The following is a 21,878-nucleotide window of genomic DNA, read 5'->3' as shown; positions in this document are numbered from 1 at the left end:
GGTCGGAGCATATAGCTATTGCGTTAGCTTAGCCGATCTCCATTTAGACAACAAATCAAATCAAGTTTTATTTATATAGCACATTTTTAAACGATTTTTGGTCGAGCCAAAGTGCTGTACAGATAATACAACTAGCCTACAGTAAAGACACTTTACAGCAAATACAACATCACAGTTTGTGCAGAATATCAGTATGAGAAAACGACACCCTCTGTCCTTAGACCCTCACATCGTACAAGGAAAAACCTCCGGAGAAAAGCCCACAGTTTAAAGGGGAACATGGGAGAAACCTCAGGGAGAGCAACAGAGGAGGGATCCCTCTCCCAGGACGGACAGACGTGCAATAGATGCCGTGTGTAAATTGAAGAGATAATACATTTTACAGCGTAGGTAGACCAAATGTTAGGAAATGCATGTGTCTATAATAAGAAAACACGCATTTTAAAAAGGTTTTTCGCCTGCCGTCTTTCTGCCGACTTGTCAAAGCATTAATTCATGGTTTTTACTAACCGGTATCAGTATGTTGTTACTTCGGCATCATTTTGAAACGTGTATTACAATTGAATCACGGTCAAATATGTTCATCTTGTTGCAGTTGTAGCCCCCTTGCCAGCGATTCTCTCTAGTTTAGCAAACTCAGCCCGACTCAGCCCTGTTTGTTGGCCTCGATAGAACCACGATTTAGCCAGGCCAGAAAAAAGGTGAAAAAGTAGCCCCGGGCCAAAACTAGGCCAAGTGGGAGCGCAACCAAAAACGGGCCCTGCACGGCTCGGCACGCTTAAAGCGAGCTCCGCAGTGGAAGTGGAAGTGGAAGTGGAAGTGCAGTGGAAACGAGCGATAAGTGAAGGCTGGGCCAATGCCATGCATGTTTTTGACCCCAATGATATGCCACAATTTGATGCTGTGACTTCAGTCCTTAATGTGACTTCAGTCTTTCATCCTCAGAACTTCATCTGACTTGCAGCAAGAAAGCACATATTTCCTCAAATAAAATAACCAATCAAATCTGAGCTGTCTTTGACTGCACTCATCATACGTACGTCTACGATGAGGAAGTCGAGCCAGCACCAGGCGTTGGTGAAATACTTGACGAAGCCGTAAGCCGTCCACTTCAGCAGCATCTCCAGGATGAAGATGTAGGTGAAGACCTTGTCTGAGTACTCCAGCACCGTCTTGATGGTCCTCCGCTGCTCGATGTAAATGTCCTCAAAAGCCTGAACACAATGGAATAAATAGTAAAGAGCAGTAATGGAAGAAGTGCTGTATGTATGCATGTAGAACTTTGTTTTGTTTTTGTGGGGTCACAAAAGGAGGAAGATGCACACGAGCACAGAACGTCTGCTCACCAGGGCTCCGCTGCTGAGCAGGATCATGAATATGATGAAGGACTCAAACCAGTTGTGCTCCACTATGACGAAGCAGGTTTTCCTGAGGGTCCACCAGCTCTTAAAGTGCTCTTCCTCCTCGTTGATCTGGCAGCACTGGAACCTGCTCACACAGCCTGCAGGCACCGGGGGATTGTGGGTAGAGGGGCATAAGATTAAACCAAAACAAACTCATATTTTTTTGTTCAGTCCGCTAACAAATCTAGTGCAATCTGATTTGATATTTTACATAATGCTAATCAATGCATGCGCTGCTACCATTCGAGTATTATTAAAGCATTACAGAAAAATCATCATATTTTAGTTTTGTATTCCACATTCGTACAAGACTTAAGAGGTACTTGCAGATTCAGAATGGCTCTGGAGGTGCATCAGACTAAATGTCAGGTTGCATTACAAACCAAGAGTCCTTTTCTTTCTGTCCTGCTGAGCATTTGCACTGCCCGTCACTCATGGACAGTTACCTCGATTTACTCTGCGCCTTGAAACGTGCTGTGGGAGCATTTCAACTCCTACCTTTTCTCGCTTCGTCACACTCTCCCACTACCCGTCACCCCCCCCTCACCCTCTGTGAAGCACGCCTCTGGTTCCAGCGACTCCTCCGGCTCCAGCTCCACCGAATCCACCCCGTCTCCAGGGGGGCGGATATCCACCGTGCTCCCCTCCGATGAGCTCGGAGAGTGGGGCTCTATATCAATCTTCTGGAAGAAGACGAGGGTCTGAAGTTAGGAAACAACACCACGGAGGTACACTGGTTATAGGAGCCAACCTTCTGAGCTGGTTATCATTGTGATTCTCCATTTACACGTACACAACCTTAGTGTGGAGACTGGGCACTGTAATAGCTCACAGAGTTGGGCTCTTCAAAGTCATTGCATCATCATCACATGCAGCATCGATCAAATGTACCTACAGGCTTTGTTTTTACGTTATCTGATCAGATTATGTGGCAACACATGGCATGGGGAGGTTAGCATAAAAAAGTGCGCTGTGGGTACGTTTGATGTGCCCTCAGTTCGAGGAAGTGCATGCAGTATTCCAGTGCATTATCAATCCAAGCCTGAAATAGTACCAAGCAGAACGTGTGCTGAAGTATTTTCATGTCCACTGAAAAATGAGCCCAAATCAATGAGTCTAGAATTTATCCCCCTTTATCCAAAAATTGCTTCTCTGAATATTTATCCCCCCCACCCTCATAGCTAGAATCAACCCGCACTGCTGAACATTTTCCGGAGTGACATGAAAACACGTTATTTCCATTCCTTGAAAGCAGTGTACAAGCTTCTTCTGTTTGTGTTGAAGTAGACGGTATCCACATTAGCTTACCAGCAAAAACCAGTACTGTGCACTGTTTATAAGACAGCATGTGGTCTGGCGTAGTTTTTTCATGTTCCCATTTTTATAAAACATGTTGTATTAGCACCCATGCATACCCAGAAAACATACAGGGCTAAGAGTGCTGGTCTTCTCAGCAATATGTAACACATGTAAAGTGTTTCTGCTGTCTTCCTCACTATCTCTGAGTTTGAACACTCTGTAACGCTAAGATCTTTGTTTTTCAGACTTTTTGATCTTGTGAGGCTTCCTGTCTGTTTTTCTTTGGGCAAACATGGTGTTGTGTGGCCTCATGTCGGATCTATCTGCTGTGGTGTGAAGTACGGGAACATGTCATCCTAGACAGTGCAGCAGCTCTGATTGCCGTGGGACCCAGCTAATACGGCACGGGAATGATGGAAGCATGCTGCTCACAAGTGCATCGATTTCTGAAGATGAGTTTCCTTCTGGTTCCTCCTTCTCTGCTACAGCCACAGACCCACCTTAGCTCGTCTGGATGGATCTTATGAGGGTTTTACTCTTAATCTAACATGCTTATATTTGACAGATTTAGCTGTTTTTATTATATTAGTATAAACAAGATAGATGCAGTGGATCGAAAGTGGATAACACAGGCATCGAAGCACACTCTGTTGGGATTCAATGTTATTTCCGATTTTAAATAGAATAATATCTTCATTTAAACCTCTAACTACATCATCACAAATAAGCCTGGTTGAATGTAAACGCCATGTGTTATCTGTTTGCCACCCTGCAAAAATCCATGTTGATTAATTTGTTGGAAACTTGGAAAGAATTCCTTATATAGATATATCTTTACCATTCTACTAATAATCGACACAGAACACAAGTATTTCATGTGTGTGTGCATGGGCTATGCACCAGACCAATGAATTTTGTCAAACTACAGCAAAATTCATTCTATCTATTTCTCCCCCCCCCTTCTTTCTCTTCCTTCATTCTCAAGCTCGGAGTGTTGGATGCCAATCAAGTCCCAAAACCAAGCAATGAAATCAAAGCAAACATCATGTTGGATGGTGGTCTATTGATGGACAAAAGGTGGTGCTCATTCCTAATGGTGTGTTACTGCAATACAGCCTGATGTTTGGAGATCAATTATGAAAGGGGTGGTGGGGTAGGAGGGGTTCAAGGGAATAAGATGACAGCATTGAAGTGCTGCTGTATGGGAAAGGGGTAGGGAGAGGTTTAAAGCAAAGAGGGTGGGGTGGGGGGGGGACGGAGGGCAGACCAGGCAAAGAACGAAAATGGGCAATCCATTGAAGGTATGAGAACAAAGATGTTGTTTGTCTGTAAAATGGCATAGGCAGTCCTCATGGTTAGTGCTATGGTACAATGAAGTGGTCTTACAATTGTCCTCTCACTGAAAACCTTGAGAGCGTCTGTGACACAGCTGCAATAAGAAACGGGGGGTTAAACAAAGTAAGTCACACACACACCAAAAAGCCAGCATACAACCTCAAGTGTGCTCAGCCACAATGGGAACACACACAGCATCTCATTAGAAGTCCCCTAAGGCATTGTCTTTCATAGATACTCGTCTTACAGAACTCTAGATGCTAAAGATATTTCTAAACGTCTTTAAACCGTTGCTCAGATATTACAAATCACCAACCCCTGGCTACAGGGTGTTCACTTCGGTGTTGTTTGTCCAAATCTGGAACATGTGGTGCCGAGGCTAGAAATAGTCTCCTGGGTTTGTTTTGACTCTCAGGGACTTGGCACCACACCCACAGTGGCAGGTTGACATCACCAGGGAGCACAGACCCGATGCTCTGTCGGCCTGGCAACACTTAACAACAAAACCTGGCATTTGCTCTGTTGTAATACACAAAAGAAAAGTAACACTTCCTTGCGATTTTTGTGCCAATGGTTTATGTAGTTTTGCAAATTGCTCATTAATTTAAATCGTAATGTTTTTAGTCCCTCAGGTCGACCGTTTAGCACTACAAACAAATACACTGACAAATTCATTACGCTCTGAACCTGCTACAAGAAAGATTTGAGTCATGATTTGTCATTTCTTCTGCTGCCATGGCTTCAGAGCTGAGATTCGTAGTGCAGCATGACTCATGTACAAATGAGTCAGCAGGTATGTTATTTTCAAACTGTTAGACTGTTGGAAAATTGCCAGAAAAGGCCATCTCTGTGCAAATCTTGACATTTATACATCGCCTGGCTGGTAACTATTATGCATATGAAGGAGCTAATAATCTACAAAGGCTGTGTGACTCAAGATATTTTCTATAAACCGATGGAGCCATGTCTGATCTTACCTCTTTGCTGCCCTCCACGTCCGACGAGTCGCTGCTGAAATCTTCCGTGTTCGGGTTCTCGAAGTCCGACTCGCCCACAGCGATGGGCACTGTGACCGTCAGGGTGGGGTTATGAATAAATGACATGTAGTCACATTCCTCCATCGGGTGCTTCCCTGTAGTGTCCACACCAACCTCAATGACCAGCCCCCCTCCTGGCCGTCCATTGCCCTCTGTCACGTACACCACACTGGGGTCTCTGGTGATCTCCACTGAGGTGTGGTTGGAGATGCAGTTGTCCTTGCCGTTGCTGTGCAGCTCGTCTAACGGTTTGCTCTCCTCCGTCAGGCCGGAGCCCTTTCCGCCCTTACCGCCCTTACCGCCGAAGCAGAGGCTCTGAAAGAACTGGCGCACCATGGATTTGACAAACGCGATGCCCCGCTGGATCCGACCCATGGCGATCTGCAGGTTGTTCATCTCGCTGTCGTCGTCAGTCGCTGCCAGGTTGTCGGCGCTGAACGAGCTCAGGAGGAGAGCCAGGAACAGGTTTAACACCTAAGACGAATTGACATTAGGCAGGGAAAGCGAATTCCACACAAAAACAGTATAATCAATTCAACTAAATAATCAATCAAGAGAAAGATAACCCATACCACCAGGTTTCCAATGACCATGACCATCAGGAACACAATCAGGCACATGCTTTGTCCCGCAACCTCCATGCAGTCCCACATGGTCTCGATCCACTCTCCGCACAGCACCCGGAACACGATGAGGAACGAGTGAAAGAAGTCGTGCATGTGCCAGCGGGGCAGCTTGCAGCTCTCCGAAATCTTGCACACGCACTCCTTGTAGCTCTTGCCAAACAGCTGCATGCCCACCACGGCGAAGATGAAGACGATGATGGCCAGCACCAGAGTCAGGTTCCCCAGCGCGCCCACCGAGTTCCCGATGATCTTGATCAGCATGTTCAAAGTGGGCCACGACTTGGCCAGTTTGAAGACCCTCAGCTGTTCAAAGAGAAAATGAAAAGCACTGTCTGAGTTTCTGAAATGTCTCTACATGATTTAAACTCAATTGTTGGGCTTTTGAAATAAGGTATCCCTCCGCCAGGGCTCTTACCAATCTGAAGGACCTGAGCACAGACAGGCCTTCCACGTTGGCCAAGCCGAGCTCCATCAGACTCAGACTCACGATGATCCCATCAAAGATGTTCCAGCCCTCCTGGAAGTAGTAGTAGGGATCCAGGGCGATGATCTTGAAGCACATCTCTGCTGTGAAGATGCCAGTGAACACCTGATGACAAAGGGGCAACATGTTGAGTTTTAGTCTGCAGCATGAGAGATATTTCCCCTCACTTTGAAAGCACACACTACTTGCCAAGTTTCCAACTGAGAGCACGCTGTCGAATTCTTTCGTCATGGGGTAATGCTCCATGGCCATGAAAAGGGTGTTGAGGACGATGCAAATTGTGATGGCTAGATCCACAAACGGGTCCATGACCACCGTGCAGACCACGTCTTTTATTTTCAGCCATGCTGGGTAACAATCCCAGATCAGACAGGTGTTGGAGAATCTATACCAGCAGGGCGGGCATTTCTGTCTCGACTCTTCAAGCTCTGGAAAAGGACAAATGACAATGTGCCATTTTAACTAAATGCAGTTATAAAAAAAAGGAAGAAAGGAACATATTAATGAAACGAGACTGAAGCCACAAACCTTCCATGGTGTTGGTGAGGATACTGGCCACGCTCATGGCTCTCTGCCTTGCCACTGGTTCGTCTAAATAATCCATGGATGGATGGCGGAAGCGTCGTTTCTTCAGCTCTGTATCTGTAGTTGTGCCCTGGGAAAGAAAAGCAAGACGGTCTACGGTGTTCAAACATATCATGTATAATTAAAGCCCTACACACACATGCTTTACCTACGCAGGTGTTTTCACTTGTTGCATGATTAGACCTGGTCTGATTGTACAGACTGTACTTGATTGACAGGTGTCTGACCCTATGATCAGTATTGTAGGTGGGGAGATGTGTTACCTTTATCATTTTAGTCTAATCAGCCAGAACATTTGAAAACACCTGTGCGGACGAGTCGGATGAAAATGCAAAAGGTTTTAATGGTCAGTTAGAAGAGACTGACACCACATGTCAAAAGTGTGTATTCAAAGCCAGTTATAAACCTAACCCTCTGCATCGTAGAGCAAAGAGTCTCTTCCTAAGCTGAGGAGAATGTCATTAGTTTTGCTGTTTGATTTAAAAAGAATAAAGTATCATGTGCAGAACAAATTCTAATTAGATCAATGGGATGGGTATACAAAGGAATTAAGTGGAATCAACTTGAATGCAGATTAAAGCATGGAACAAACAGTCACCTCAGGCAGCAGGACACCTACAGGCGAGGTTGTGACAGAAGTTCCTCCGACCAGAGACACGACTCCGTTGCAGTCCACGGCGCAGTGCATCTTCCCGTTGGCGGGCAGCATGAAGCGCGGCGCCCCGAGGCTGGTCTGGCTCACATTGCTGCAGCGGCGCTCCAGACGCCGCGGCAAGAACAGCGACCCCCGGCGGCTGTCGCTCTCCTCGAAGGTGCTGTGCTCGTCGTCGGCAAATTCGTTCTCGGAGCCCATGTCGCGTGCCCGGCCCCGGAAGCTGAACAGGCTGGCGCGGCTGTTCCTCCGAGGGGAGAAGAGGGATTCTCGGATACTGAGGAGAGACTGGGGGAGAGAGGGGAGGGAATAAGGGTTTTGAGTGACGAGTGGTTAGGAGAGAGGAGAGTGACTTGTTGCTAGGTGGGCCTAACAGGTATGTAGATAGACAAGGAAGTAGGGAGCGAGAAAAAAACAAAGGAAAAAAGGACAACAGGGAAAATAATGATGGCAACACACTATGTATTTTATTGCTGGTGAAAATGTTAGCTTAGCTACAGTAGGTGTTCTGCCTGCTTCTAGTCATTATGCATTAAGCTAGGCTAGCTCCAGCTTCATAAAATACAGATGTGTGGTATCCATCTTCTTGTCTAGCTCTCAGAAAAAAAACAAATCACTTCCTGAATTGCTTAAGCATTTTTAGAATTCACAATACTTTTTAGTTTTTGTATTTTCTTCCTTGTCGGTCTGTTATGTTGAAGTCTCTGAGCTTTAAACCACTCTTATAATGAGACACCAGGGGGGGTGTTTACCTGGTTGGGCGAGGAGCACCTCTTCTCATAAGAGAGTCTGTTGGCGTCGATGGAGAAGCGGAAGCTTGTTCTCTTGATGCTGTCCTCAGACTCAGACTTGTGGAACTTGTCGCGGCCCCCCCTCTCCTCCTCCTCCTCCTCCTCCCTCTGCTTCCTCTTCTTCCGCCTGTTGCGTCGCTCCTTGGCGCTCTTCGAGCTGAGCTTTGACGTCCCCGAGGAGGACTCGGAGGCCCGGGCCCCCCTCCCGCTGTACTCTCCGCTCTCTGTGGCTGCTGCCGCGGCAACCTGCCAGCCAATCAGAGCACAAACACAGTTGTCATGGCGATCCAGTGCATGTCTCAGAGGCTCTCGCGAACAGAGCTGAGGAGAGAGCCTGGAAGCTGAGAGTAGCACCAGCAAATAAAGCCAGGATCTAAAAATGGACGCCTAAATACTTTGTATGCAAACCAATTTCTGAATTCCTGCATTTATCAAAATAATACAGGAAGTGTGGATGCTAGGTTAGGCTAGGTTTACCATCTAAATGTATTCATTTCAATTGATTTTTAAAGAAGATGTTTATGTAAGTAACACTGCATACATGTGGATATTACTACAACATGTTTTACATCTGCTTAACTGTCACTGATCAGGGCCGGTCTTGCTATTTGATGACATACTACTACCACCATTTGAACTGGCAGAAGTATTACCTTTTTACCACCGGCCGAATACCTTAAGCTAATTCAAGTGTTTATCGATGCATTTATTTATGAATGAGGATTAAAAATAACGATCTGGCTTTGTCGTCACAACTGTTTATTATAATTTCCATAATCCTGCATTTCTCTTGCACTCAGCTGCTAATTATTGTTTCTGTAGGTCGAGCAAGGACAGCTGACCCCTGAGGGAGCAGCAGAGGGGTGTCACTCATCCAGGACAGTGAATCCCTCGGTCTCCAGGGGCAACGCTGCTTTTGTCAGCTGGCACAACGCCTCAATAGAGCCGCTACATCCACATAAAAAGAGATTCTACCAATGACTCGTGTATGTTATAAAACACATGGAACAAGTCCCTAAAATCATTGTTTTCAGAATGGACAAACAAACATTTTCAAATAGACAAAGATAGATGTCCTGCCTGAGCCTCCTCCTGCTGTCTCTTCAGCTGCTCCAGCATGGCCTGGAACTCCTCCTCCTTCTGCTGCGCTTCCTCGATGGTGGCCTGGTTCTGCTCGTCGTACGCCATGGCCACCACGGCCAGGATCAGGTTCACCAGGTAGAAGGAGCCCAGGAAGATCACCAGCACGAAGAAGATCATGTAGGGCTTTCCTGCCGCGCGCAAAGTCTGATAGACCCAAGGCAGACAGACAGAATTTATAAAAAACTAAGGATATTTGAAAAGCAATATTGTTCAGTGGTGGTCATCCCATTGTTTTGTGACTTTCCAAATGTCAAGTTTCTGCATTGTACTGCTGCAGTTCAAAACAAACGCAGCCTTACATAACAGGCCTCTTCAATAAAAGCATAATGACACACCTGAACAAACAGGGTATGTTTGCTCAGATCTTGAAAGCCAAGTCTTTTATTATGACAATCATTTTAATATAGATAGTAAATACAGCAAAAAAATACCCAAGGGACAAGCACGCAATGTACTCCCTAATGGAGAGATGAGCTAACCTGCTGGTACAGGTTTTCCCAGTAGTCCTGGGTCATGAGTCTGAACAGGGACAGGAAGGCCCAGCTGAAGGAGTCGAAGCTGGTGTAGTCGTAGTCGGGGTTACGGCCGGCTTTCATACATATAAAGCCCTCTGGACAGAGCCTGTCAGGACACAGGGGTTAGCAACAACACGTAGCATTAGTGGTGCCATGTGCAGTATCCTAAATCTAATTATCAGTGGAACAAACAGATCATTTCTAAAGGGTTTTCTGTATGAAGAGCACTTTTATGAAACTTCCTATTGGGTCAGACGTGACTCTTTGGAGAAAAACACTGAGATGATTGATCAAATTAAATGCTGGAACATCCATCTTCTTAAGAAGCAATTAGCATCAGCGGATACAACCCTTCCTTAAACGTGGGTAAAAAGCTTCCGAGGAACTGAACTAGCTTACATGATATTGAGAGCAATGGCTGTTACTAAGTGGGATCATAGTATGATATATAGTTAGATGTTTGCAGAAGGTTCGACTGGCCTTGAGTCAGAACTGCACACTATCCTCTTTGCCTTTTAAATGACTCTTTAACAAATATCAAGTTGAACCAATAAGCTTTCCTTAGTAACGGAAGCATAAAAGGAGTTTAAAAAGTTGCCAAAACACAGATGAGAAACACCCATAGTGGACCGGCAGTTTAGCTTCCCGTAATGCCTCAGCGCGGTGGCGAGAGTCGACACTAATTACGGTGCATCTAATTGGCCGTATAAATAAAATATGTCAAGCCTTACCCAGCGCCGCTGCCGTTCCCACAGATCAGAGCATCCCTTCGGCCAGGGAGGAAATAGTAGTTGGCTAAAGAGAGGGGGGAGGAAAGGGGAGACACAGGGGGGGGTCAGTCAGGAGATATGAGGGAACACAAAGACAACCCTCCACTGTGTGTGTTGTGTTCATATTGTATATCTGCTGGCAGGCATAGAGGAAGGTGGTGAAATGTGTGTTCAACACCCAGCGCATCAGTCATCCTGTGTGTGTGTGTGTGTGTGTGTGTGTGTGTGTGTGTGTGTGTGTGTGTGTGTGTGTGTGTGTGTGTGTGTGTGTGTCACAGTATCAGACTACTTTAGGGTCATTGATGCAATACATATGACACTTTATATCATGTATGTATTTGTTATCAGCTGTCCGTGTCTCTCTGGTGTTAGCTTGTCATGCAGCTGGTGCACGTCTCCTCCGTATCCTGCCGGCGGCCAGTGACTCACCCTCTCCATGCCACACAGATGGGCTTTGGTGGAGTGAAGCAGGGTAGTGAGGGGGTGAAAGTAAAGGGTTTTATCGTTGTGGCGATTATACGCCACATTTGCTACTCTCCCACCAGCCCTTGTTAGAAAGCGTGGGCCATGTTCGCAGCCATTTCTGTCACTGCGTATCAAAGAGAGACCACCGTCCTGACCCCTATTAACCCTGGCAGCACTTTCACTCGTGCTTACCATCATCGCCGATGTACACTGTCCAGTTGAAGTATTTTTCCGTGGTGTTCTGCCCAAACGTGGTGTTGATATCCAGCAGGGAGTGGCTGAAAAACGTGTCGTCGGCGGTGACGTTGCTGCTGTTGGTGGCGTTGTTGCCGATCGGCCAGCGCACACACTTCTGCCTCAGGTTGCCCATGAAGAGCTGCAGGCCGATGAGCGCGAAGACGCTGAGGCAGAACACGGTGAGGATCATGACGTCCGACAGCTTTTTCACCGACTGGATGAGGGCGCCGACGATGGTCTTCAAGCCTGAACGGGAGAGAGGGTGAAGGGGGCGGGAGGGATACATCGCAGAGTGATTACTGACTGTTACAGCCAACCAATGAAGAGAAGGAAGTTGCTAAGAAGAGCTCACAGTAGCAAGCAGCAAGGTGACCTGCAGTGGAGGTTCCTGTATGAAGTGTGCTGTCATACTGGAAGCAGGTTAATCATGATAACATGATAAGTGAACGTTTCTCAAGCCCAACGCAGTGCTATTGGGCTGTGGGAATGTGATCAGTAATAAGTCATGTGGTAGAATATTCTATACAACTGCGCTGTAGTGCGGAGGGTGGAGAGAAGTGGTGAATATGTTGGAGGGTGATTGTGGTGCCTCTCAGCCAGTCACATCACTGATCTTATCTCAAAAGCTCCAGTCCAGTAAACCCATTATTAAACCACAGCTTTCAATCTTTACACCGTGTGATTAGTACAGCTTAAACAAATGAGCGACGGTTTGTCAACTAGTGAGAGTCAGGAGTGATGGGAGATATATTGATTGATATATTGGACAGGGCCAGGCTATACGTTTCTTCGTCTTTTTTCAGAAATGAGTGAAATCTTTTTTTTGTTTTCTAACCCTCTCTTAAAATGTTCCAAGATTTAAAGGCTTTATTCTCATAAGCACAATGGTTACAATGAAGATCTTGAGTCCCCGCCTCCTCCAACAATGCAACGTAAAATGTCAAACAAGACAATAAGGACCCATTTCTCACCAAATCACCACTCTCAATCTTTGTTGCACCTCTTCTCCCCCGTGTGCTTCCAGTAAAAGTAAAGTCAAATGCATTTAAGGGCAGGAAATGAGCAACATGTGCTAAGACTGGGTATGCTAGGCTAAAGCATGTTTGGATGGGGGTCTGAATGTACAGTATGTAATGTATAAGCTTTAAACATGACCTTTGTGTTAGTTTGTAATGTCAGTGTTTACAATGCTTTATCCCAACCACCACTCACCATGTCACAACTTCTCCAAAGAAACACACAACATTGAACAGGACATGCACAGGAAAACAAGGTAAGGAGGAACCCTACACACACACACACAAGTGCTTGCCACCAGAAAATCTGCTTTTGCAATGTCTCATGCATAAAAGAAAAAAAAAATAATAAGTACCACAAAATCTACTCGTAAGTCTCCCAAGGCAAGAATAGGTTTCTACCAAAAAGAATTCTGCCTTAAAGGAAGTTTTTAAAAGCTCAGAATCACGTCAATCTGCGCAGATTGGAGCCAGATTGGAGCCAGATTCCAGCTTTTACCAGCATGAGAGACGGCGACGGGCGTCATCAGGCTTAGCTACAGTGAGATGGGCGGGGCGGGGGGGGTGGTGCTTGGATGTTAGCGAAACGCCAGTTAGCCGTTAGCATTTCATCAACCCTTTTGGGCCTGTCTCACCTGGGATGACTGATATAGTTTTCAAGGCTCGCAGAACCCTGAAGGTTCGCAGTGCTGAGACATTGCCCAGGTCCACAAACTCTGTGACATATCTGTAAGGGAAGTGGGGGGTGGCAGGAAGGAGTAGATAGAGGGGGTTTTGGGGAAAAAGGTGTTGTGGGACGCACATATGCCCACGCACACACAAGTCAGGCACCCACACACACATGTCGTGACAAGACGAAAGGAGGGTCAAGGGGAGAGGGGGGGGAAAGGGGAGGGGACGGCAAAACGGTCACGCACAGAGGACAAATGGCAGGAGTGCTGGAGGCAGGCGCGGGCAGCCTTACCTGGTATTACTGAGATAGTTTTCAAAGCTCGCAAAACTCTGAACGTGCGCAGAGCTGAAACATTGCCTAGGTTTACAAACTCTGTTATATACCTGCAGGATCAAATTCACAGTTACTACACAGAAACAGAACCCATTACACATGATCCTCTCATAACAGCATTATGAATCATAGGGTTAATACAGACTTAGCATATTATGGTACCAGTGAGAAACAAATACTGTGATCACAAACAAATACATTCATGCTGAAGGATCCATTTTGTTTAGCTGTGGACAAACATGGGCGGAAATGGGTCTAAATGAGACGTCATCACGCTGATCATTGGCCGTCGTTAGCTTAGCCGTGCTGCATGAAGTCATGTGACCATGCTTTAGAGCCTAACATTAGCTTTTTACTTATATATAAATAAAATAAATAAACTTGCCTTACTTCTTACAATCCTAAAGTGGTGTCAACATCTGGTGAATATCCAGCTGAAGTATCAGAAACATGTGTTTTTTCTGAAATATTCCAAATGTATTGCTTTATTTCTAGGGAGCTTTGAGATGCTAACTTCCGGGTCACCCTACAAAACAGTGTCGTTGCTGCACCACTCAATGTTGGCCAAGATATTCAGGGCTTACATCCATTATAGAAGCTCTTGGCAATGATTTTAAAATGTACACACTGAGCTACAGTACGGATCGTTACGCCTCTTTCTCTCCGCCTCACAGTCAGTGGGACTATATTGGCTGCTATGCTGATTAGCCTTAAAAGCATTTGGCCTCTTAATCGACGCCACATCAGGTTAAGGTGACGCTAACTGCGCCTGTCACAATACTTACGCCATGAGGATGACACTAAAATCCAGCCAGTTCCACGGGTCCCGCAGGAAAGTGAACTTCCCCACACAGAAGCCCCTGGCCAGGATCTTTATGAGGGACTCAAAGGTGTAAATCCCTGTGAATGTGTACCTGTTGAACACAGTGAGGTCAACAGGAAGTGAGGGAAGGACCCACAGACAGAAATAATGATGTTGGTGACAGACTTCCTGTGTGCATGGCAGCTCTTTTTACATTACTGGTATCACTGCCTCAAATCTCGTTAGTCATCCATGTTGTTCATATGATTCTTGATTATTAAATTATCTCCACTATGTGCTGCAGTGACCTACTTGGAGAGGCAGTGGATCTGTGCTTCAGGGTATCTGCACTACACTTAAATGCTTGAAGAGCATCCTCTTTTATCAAATGTGTCATTAGCCTTGGTTTGCACTCAGGCATGATTCAGCTGGCATTGCTATATCTTGTTTATTTGGATTAAATAGAATATGTTTAGCAACCTAGAAACTAAACCAATCAATCTACCTACGAGTACAAATAATATATATGTTCTAGGAAAAAAGAATGATCAGACAACATGCGTACTTACTCTACATTCTTGGCCCATTCTGGGGGATTACTGAGGGTCATGAAAGCACAGTTGGTCAGGATGGTGAACATGATCAATATGCTGAAAATCGTAGAGACAAAGTTAAGGAGCATTTGCGTTGTTGAGCATGAACCACTGTACTCATGCATGCTATGAAAAACACACTTCATCCAAAGCTGAACATCAAGACTATCACGTTCCCATTCAGAACTGCTATAATAAGGATAACAACATGCTTCATCCATGATCTAAAATGTCTTCCATTTCTGAGCAACAGTAAAGCCTGATTGGTAAAAACTCTTAGCCAATCATGACCTGTAGTCTTCTTCATCCTTTAAATCCCTCTTTTGTCTGACAAACCCTTTAATGCTAATCAAGCCGTGTCCGTGGCTAACTCTGAAAGGATATGAGTGTACTAAAACTCTGATGGCTACCCTCCTCAGAGGGTTGAAGGGGCTTAGGATGTACAAGGCAGGAGTGGCGTTGAAACGGAAGATTGTCTTCCCACGATTCAATACTATGAAGGTCTGAAAGAGAGAGAGAAGAAGATGTGTTGAAATCAAACAAAGGCTGGGATTATCCATGCTTACCTTATCTTCTATATGGGAAATATGCAGCTTACAGGGGAGACATACAATAAGGATTCATATGCATGGGTTTGCATCTCCTGGTGTCTGCCCATCATGCCATGTGTGATTAGTCATAAGAGCAGAGAGGAAGGCTGGCTGTTAATATAATGGAGCTGGAAGAGTTCACCTCTGGCAGAACATGTTGGCACTGTTCATGATTCTATTAAAGGGACAGTACACCTGGAAAATACACAATCCACTGACTCGCAGAGCAGATTTATGTATGAACTATTTTCTTTATACCGAATTACAAGCAGAAAAACAATTGCTGGGATGTATAGTCAAAAATAGTCAAGTACTTAAATACCTTACGCGAGTACTTCAGTCTCACATGGATTATTTAGACGATGCTTACAGAGGCTTGAAGAGCTGCACTTTACCCTTTGATAAATACTGATCTGCCCACACTGACGGATAGGAAGTTAAGTTATTCATCTGTTACCTTCAGCACAAGTTCGTCCTATGTGGGAGGAAATTGCTACATCTGCTTCCTTAAAATAGTTTCTTGAGAGCATCGGGCAATTATCTTCTAGATTGTAGACGGTGAAAAGTACAGACTGTAATAATATATCAAAATGACTGCTTGAGTCATACCGCTTCCTTTCATAAGACAGACGTATTATAATAACCTTGAAACCTACCTTCTGATTGCTGTAGAAGGTGTCCAAGTCCTCCAGAGGGGTGGACACCAGGCGGGGAGGGGTGTCACCGTAGATGAAGGGGAGAGATTTCCCCGCCTCCAGGTCGCTGTTGGGCTTGGGCCCGTTCTCATCATCGCTGTCGACGCGGCGGTCCGCCCGTGGTCTCCGGGCCTCCTCCTCGGCGATGCGCCTCTCGATGGCGGCCAGCGACTCGGGGACGAAGGGGCGGAAGCTGTCAGGTCCGGGCGGTACAAGCAGCTGTGCCATCTTGTCATCCTGCTCCTTCAGAGGGCAGCGAGGGGCTCAGCTGGGGCAGGGAGCTGCAACACAATTATCAGCCAAGATGTATATGACACACATGTATTTATTATTGTGTGTAGGTGCGGCTCTGTTCATGGAACCGAGCAGGGTAGAATCATAGACATTACCAATCCACCTATATTGTGAATCATATGGCAATTGCAGTAAAGTCAAAATATTCACATCATTCTAGTGTTTGTTAAGGTGAGCAAAACAGGCCGAGTTGGTCACACTATGGCCAACAAAAAATGTGACGTCCTGTCTGAAAAACGCTTGCTCCCCCTTTGTGGGGTGAAAGTGAAAACGCATCAAACAAGCTCAAGCAACCAAACAGTGACTCCAAAATAGGTTTACGACCTGAATTGTTTACCGCTACCCAATTGATCTACCGCATAATGACGGAATGCCTTAATGTGGGTGACTAATTGCCCAAGCAAATGAATGGATATAAAGCAGTTACAGAAACGCATTTGAGAGGTTGGAGGAGATACAAAAAAAAACCACAAGAGCACATCTCACATGCAAATAGTTCAGAGTAACGAATAGCAATTTAAGTGCAAAATACAAAAGGTGTTTCATAACTGCTGACTGACGACAAGCATTTACATCAGAATCATCATGTGGGCACAAGAATTGTAGCGCGTGGATCTCTGGAGTAGAGCGTTTCAATCAGAGCAGTGAGAGGCCACAGGTAGGGCGGAGGGTTTTACAGAGGCAGTAAATATGGGGCACGACATTGGTGGCATGCCTTCAGCTGATTCACAGCGACACAGAAATAGCCAGAGGAACAGCATGTGAAAAGACTCTGAAGGGAACATACAAATTGCCCGTCTGAACCTACTTATTTCTGGATTTCCCAAGTGGTACTGGCCTTTTAAATGGCAAATTGTATTGATGGATGGTCTCAAATTACAGATACATTCATTAATAGCTTCCAGTTGAAACAAATGCAGTTGAAAGTATTATTGATTGTTCCTTGTTATCCATCCACCATGCTTCACACCAAGAAGCCCATCATGGTCCTGCAGGAACTAGCGAAAAAGGCCCACAAAAACCGATCCTCGCAAAAACCCTAGTGAGCCATTATCAGTTTAATGGTGGGTCTTTTTCATTGTACAGGCCCAGAAAATAAGAAGTCTCATTTAGTCCTTTTCCAAATGGAAATAAGAGGAACAGAGACCATCCTAAGACATTTTTCTTTCTTTCAATTGAAAAATCTGGGTTAAAGCAAAGGACAAAAAAAGCTATTATGACATTTCACCAACGCCTGGGTAGCAACTCAAAGAAAGGTCTGGAACACACCTCTATAGCTCACTAACTAACATGTTTAATCTGGATTTCTGTTCTTAGCCCTAATGCTAATCCAAGCTGGACTTGTTATTGGACTCTTTTCTGCTTCTACTGTTTACTAACCCTACTTTTCGGCATGTTGCGAAACACTAGAAATAAAAACGGGAATACTGATGTGCTGGCTTATTTTGAGAAAGTTTCCTCAATCTTTATACAACACTGATTGGCTATATATGAAAGAAATTAAGACATCACTTCCTGATTTGATTTGAGTCTGACAACTTAAGAATGCATCCTCCAAAGTTACCCCATTTTGTATAAAATTACCATTATGTAAAATCGCTAAAACAAATCTCAACTGTCTGGTGAGCAGAAACAGGGATTTGTTTACCAAATAGTCTAACATAGTGCTAATTGTTATGGCAACCAAATGCAGTTTAAATGTAGGTATAGGCATATTGTTTTAGAATATACTTTTAAAATGACACACCTGACCTTTTAATTAGGGTACATGTCACAACATGTCAGTAATGACTCCTTTAAGTGCCCTTGAGCAAATCACTGCTGTTCTGTCCATGGTGCTAAAGGAGAGCAGCTGCCTCAGTGAACAAACACAGAGACATATACTGTGTTTCTAGAAGCTTTCTGAACTAGACCTTCTCTGTTGACTAAATGTACCTGAGTTAGTGACATCACATCTGAATGACTGCAATTCTAGCTGACATGGTGTCAAAAGGGCGTCTATTGTGATTATAGAAAAAGAGAACAGATAAAACGGAAACCTATCTATGACATATTTTAAATGAAATATTAAATTTACATTATCCCATAGCTTGACCTTAAAGCAATTTGAAGACCCCCTGCACCTGTAATAAGCTATAGCAAACACTTTACGTTACTCTTTTTTAAAACAATTCACGACTACAGATAGAGACCGACGTGAAAGTTGTAGCAAAGTAGCTAATAAGGCTCATTTCAAAATAAATATACGGCGGGAGGCAGACGATACCTTAATTTACTCGGTCTCAAAACGAGCCGCGGCAGCTGTCGCCATGTTGGGGCTGTATCCGCGTGTTTTCAGTGAAAAAAAAGGACACTTTTTGAAATTGCCAATTAGTGAGAGCCTGTTGAATCAGCCGACATGTCTTCACCTCCTCAAAATACGCCACCAGCTGAACGACGACACCCAGAAGCAGTAGGGTAAATAAGAAGAGCCAGAAGCACACGTACACACCGGTGGCTGTCACCGAAAAGGCTGTGACGTTCAATGTCTTCCACGGCAGCAGGCAACCATCAAACAGCGGTGCAAACTGAGGTCCGGGGGCCACATGGGGTCTTGAACTGTAATTAAAATGGCTCCAAGCAGTACTTTCATTTAACTAATTTCATTATTTCCTGCTTCATACGTTTTTTTTATCCTCACTTCCATGTTCCATATACTTTAACAAAAAAAACACCTACAATTTAAACCCTGATTAGAGTCTAAATCTTATCCAATGGGAAATATGTAATAAGTATTTAGGCTCACTGACAGGAGGTTTACCATGAATAACTGAATGAGTCTGGGCGTGTCCTCTCCATAGAGCAACTGGTACCAAAAATAGAAATAGACCTTTGTTTTTTCTGTCACCTCCCTCCATGGTTTATGAAACCTCTGTAAATCCAAGCCCTTCTTGCACGATATGTTATGAACAGGAAATTAGGGATATTACCTCACAACACGACGGGGGTCATATTGGAAGCCCATTTTGTTTATCAAATCCTGGAGGTCATTTTCGTTAATTTTGTTCGATTGGAAATGTAATCTGACAGTCCATAACCTGGCAATATTAGGTAAATGAAATGCCCCACCAGTGAAATGGAAATCTTTATGAAGTGAAAAACTAAATATCTCCGTAATAAAAACGATATTTTAATAGGGAAATTCCTTTAAAATGTAGCTTGTACTGTGGTAGGGTGGACCTATCACGCGCGCAACAAGCAGAAAAAGATCAAAGAAAAATACAGACAGATTTAAAATGTCTTATTCATTGTAAGAAAGGTGTTGAATTCACACACTACACTTCACATTACAGAAAGTGAATTGCCTCAGCGTAAAAATCGAACTCAACCCGATTTTATTTCAATCAAAAGGGAGCTGTCATATCAATAAAGCTTCCCCAAAGATCTGTATACTCACCACCATTACGGTGCCCAGCAGGTGGGGACCCTGAAGGTAGATCCCATACCCGAAAGAGGAATCCTTTTTTGAAGCGGATAGTCAGTCAATATCAGATTTATATTCTTTTAAATCTTCTTTTGTAAAGTCCTGTTCGACGCTTGATGGATTGTCATTTAATAAGCGCTCTTTTGATTTGTTTTCTTTAGCCGCCCTTGCTTGCATGCAGAAATCAATCCGCGCTTCCGGTGGGTTAGGCAGGGGATGGATGTGCTGTGACTGTCGCAACATGGACTGACTATATACGCTTTTATAAAATATTTAAAAAACAAGTATACAGCAACATATTTATAATTATTATAAGACAAATGACATGTAACCTTTTTTTAGGCAGACTGGATACGTTATTAGGCTACGTTATACCATAATGTAGTCATTCAGTTCAAATTAGTTTTATTTTGGTAACTTCCTGTCGTTATTATTCATTAAAGTTTTCATTATTGTAATTACAACACAATCAATTTCGTTTCGATGTAGCAACTGTTTTGTTTATTAAAAAAGCCTATATTTTAGTTTTCAAGCTTGTTAAGCTGTGGTTATTCTTAAAATAAAAATAAATAAAGCTAAAGGAAATACAATAACCTATTTGTTGTCGTTCTTTTTATAATGTCTGATTATATTGTATTGTCAATTTCTATACGTTTTTGTACATGCAACTTTATAGCATAATAGTGGTGTTTGAGAAAGCACGTGGACTCCACACTAGTGTATTGAACTCCCTCTTGTTTTCTTGTGAATTTACGCTATCTTGTGGACAGTCAGTGGAATTACACTTTAAATTACATTACATTTCATTGCATTTAGCTGACGCTTTTATCCAAAGCGACTCACAATAAGTACATTCGACCAGGAAGACACAACCTTGAAGAAAACAGAATCATATAAGTACATCAGGTTTCATAGAGCCAAACATTTAAAGTGCTACTCAACTGGCTATAGATAAGCCAGTCCTCGCGCACTCGCTGGGTCCGTTTTCAAGCAGACAGCTCTCACGCACGGGGACTCAGGTTGGAACAGTTAATTGATCTCCCCCGGAGGTCCCGGAGACAAGAACCAGGGAGGAGAAAGAGGAATTTTGTGTGGTTGGGAACGAGCCATAGTCCAGTACATCGGGGCGTAGCCAAAAGTTATGGTGACGATGCACTGCTGTGGGTAAGTAAGACAGGAAAGGGGCGAGTCTCTGGGTCCAGGCAGCGGTGCCGTAGAGACGAACAGTATCGTCTGTAGAGAGTCACCTACAGACGAGTAGTGGTAGTTCGAGTTGGACTGTTCTGACTTGACGAAAAGGAAGGCCCTTTTCTAACAGGGGTGAGAACTGGATGTTACGTTGTAGCCATGAGATAACAAAGGGGCTGAGTCTGACGTTTCCTTACGACCCACACTGGGATCTATTTTTTTTGTTGTATTTCTAAAAGTGTGTTTGTTTATCACGATGTGGCGCGATCGTCTATGTGTATGAAATGTATGTAGTCCTCCTTGCAAGGGGTGGACTGAGTCTTTCGTGCGTCCAAGACCAGGCCCCGAAAGCAGGTAGAGTGCGGAATTGATGACGTTGATGGGAGGACCGACCAATTTGTTTCTGTTATTTCGTTATTGTTGTCTGGTGTACCCGTTCGAGTGGCTTACTGTCGCCGAGCGTACCAGAAGTGGAATTGGATTTAAGAGGGTGTGGTGAGCGAGGAGGCGAGGGGAAGTGCAGCGAAGGTCATCCGACGATCTTAGGTAAAGTTCTGTGACCATGAACGCATGGTACGAGACTACCCTGACGGGAAGGATGTAGGTCCTGTGACAAATTTGGCATGTGGAGGTCGTGCACGTGGCGAGACGTAGTCGGTTTGCTGAGCGACGTGGGCGTGACGCTCCCCCTGGGTTCAAGGGTAGTCGTTTTTGTGTACCCAAACGATAGGACCGAGGTTTTTTACTCTAGGGGTAACATTTAGTCCTGCCCGTCAATCGAAACCGTGTAGCAGCGCCGCGTCTGACTTCTTGAGTAGTAGAAAGCTGAGCCGCGAATTTCGCTATCTTAATGATTGTTTCTTGCACGATTGTCTCGTGAATATCCCGG

General features: G+C 44.5%; 1 protein-coding gene across 4 annotated transcripts in view; it reads right to left on the bottom strand.

Annotated features, from left to right (window-relative positions):
- Positions 1-19,997, bottom strand: part of scn1lab (sodium channel, voltage-gated, type I like, alpha b) — a 26,565-nt gene extending 6,568 nt beyond the window's left edge. Inside the window, exons 1-20 of one of the 4 annotated variants that reach the window (XM_010781375.1) lie at positions 19,775-19,997; positions 16,006-16,325; positions 15,144-15,262; positions 14,736-14,825; positions 14,150-14,278; positions 13,323-13,414; positions 11,298-11,588; positions 10,602-10,665; positions 9,835-9,976; positions 9,293-9,499; positions 8,174-8,458; positions 7,368-7,709; positions 6,713-6,839; positions 6,374-6,612; positions 6,116-6,289; positions 5,647-6,003; positions 5,015-5,548; positions 1,951-2,104; positions 1,347-1,501; positions 1,041-1,214 (exon numbers count right to left, since the gene is read on the bottom strand). In XM_010781375.1, coding sequence (XP_010779677.1) covers positions 1,041-1,214; positions 1,347-1,501; positions 1,951-2,104; positions 5,015-5,548; positions 5,647-6,003; positions 6,116-6,289; positions 6,374-6,612; positions 6,713-6,839; positions 7,368-7,709; positions 8,174-8,458; positions 9,293-9,499; positions 9,835-9,976; positions 10,602-10,665; positions 11,298-11,588; positions 13,323-13,414; positions 14,150-14,278; positions 14,736-14,825; positions 15,144-15,262; positions 16,006-16,272 — 3,942 coding nt within the window. In that variant the 5' untranslated portion in view covers positions 16,273-16,325; positions 19,775-19,997. Of the gene's footprint in view, positions 1-1,040; positions 1,215-1,346; positions 1,502-1,950; positions 2,105-5,014; positions 5,549-5,646; positions 6,004-6,115; positions 6,290-6,373; positions 6,613-6,712; positions 6,840-7,367; positions 7,710-8,173; positions 8,459-9,292; positions 9,500-9,834; positions 9,977-10,601; positions 10,666-11,297; positions 11,589-12,993; positions 13,086-13,322; positions 13,415-14,149; positions 14,279-14,735; positions 14,826-15,143; positions 15,263-16,005; positions 16,326-18,604; positions 18,826-19,774 lie in introns of those variants that run through there. The other 3 variants (XM_010781355.1, XM_010781364.1, XM_010781371.1) reach the window with 3 other exon arrangements.
- Positions 19,998-21,878: the final 1,881 nt, after the last annotated feature.

The sequence above is a fragment of the Notothenia coriiceps genome, unplaced genomic scaffold, assembly GCF_000735185.1.
Source record: "Notothenia coriiceps isolate Sejong01 unplaced genomic scaffold, NC01 NC01_scaffold00000492, whole genome shotgun sequence".
In the NCBI taxonomy this organism is placed as follows: domain Eukaryota; kingdom Metazoa; phylum Chordata; class Actinopteri; order Perciformes; family Nototheniidae; genus Notothenia; species Notothenia coriiceps.
This window is presented reverse-complemented; position numbering and strand designations above follow the sequence as displayed.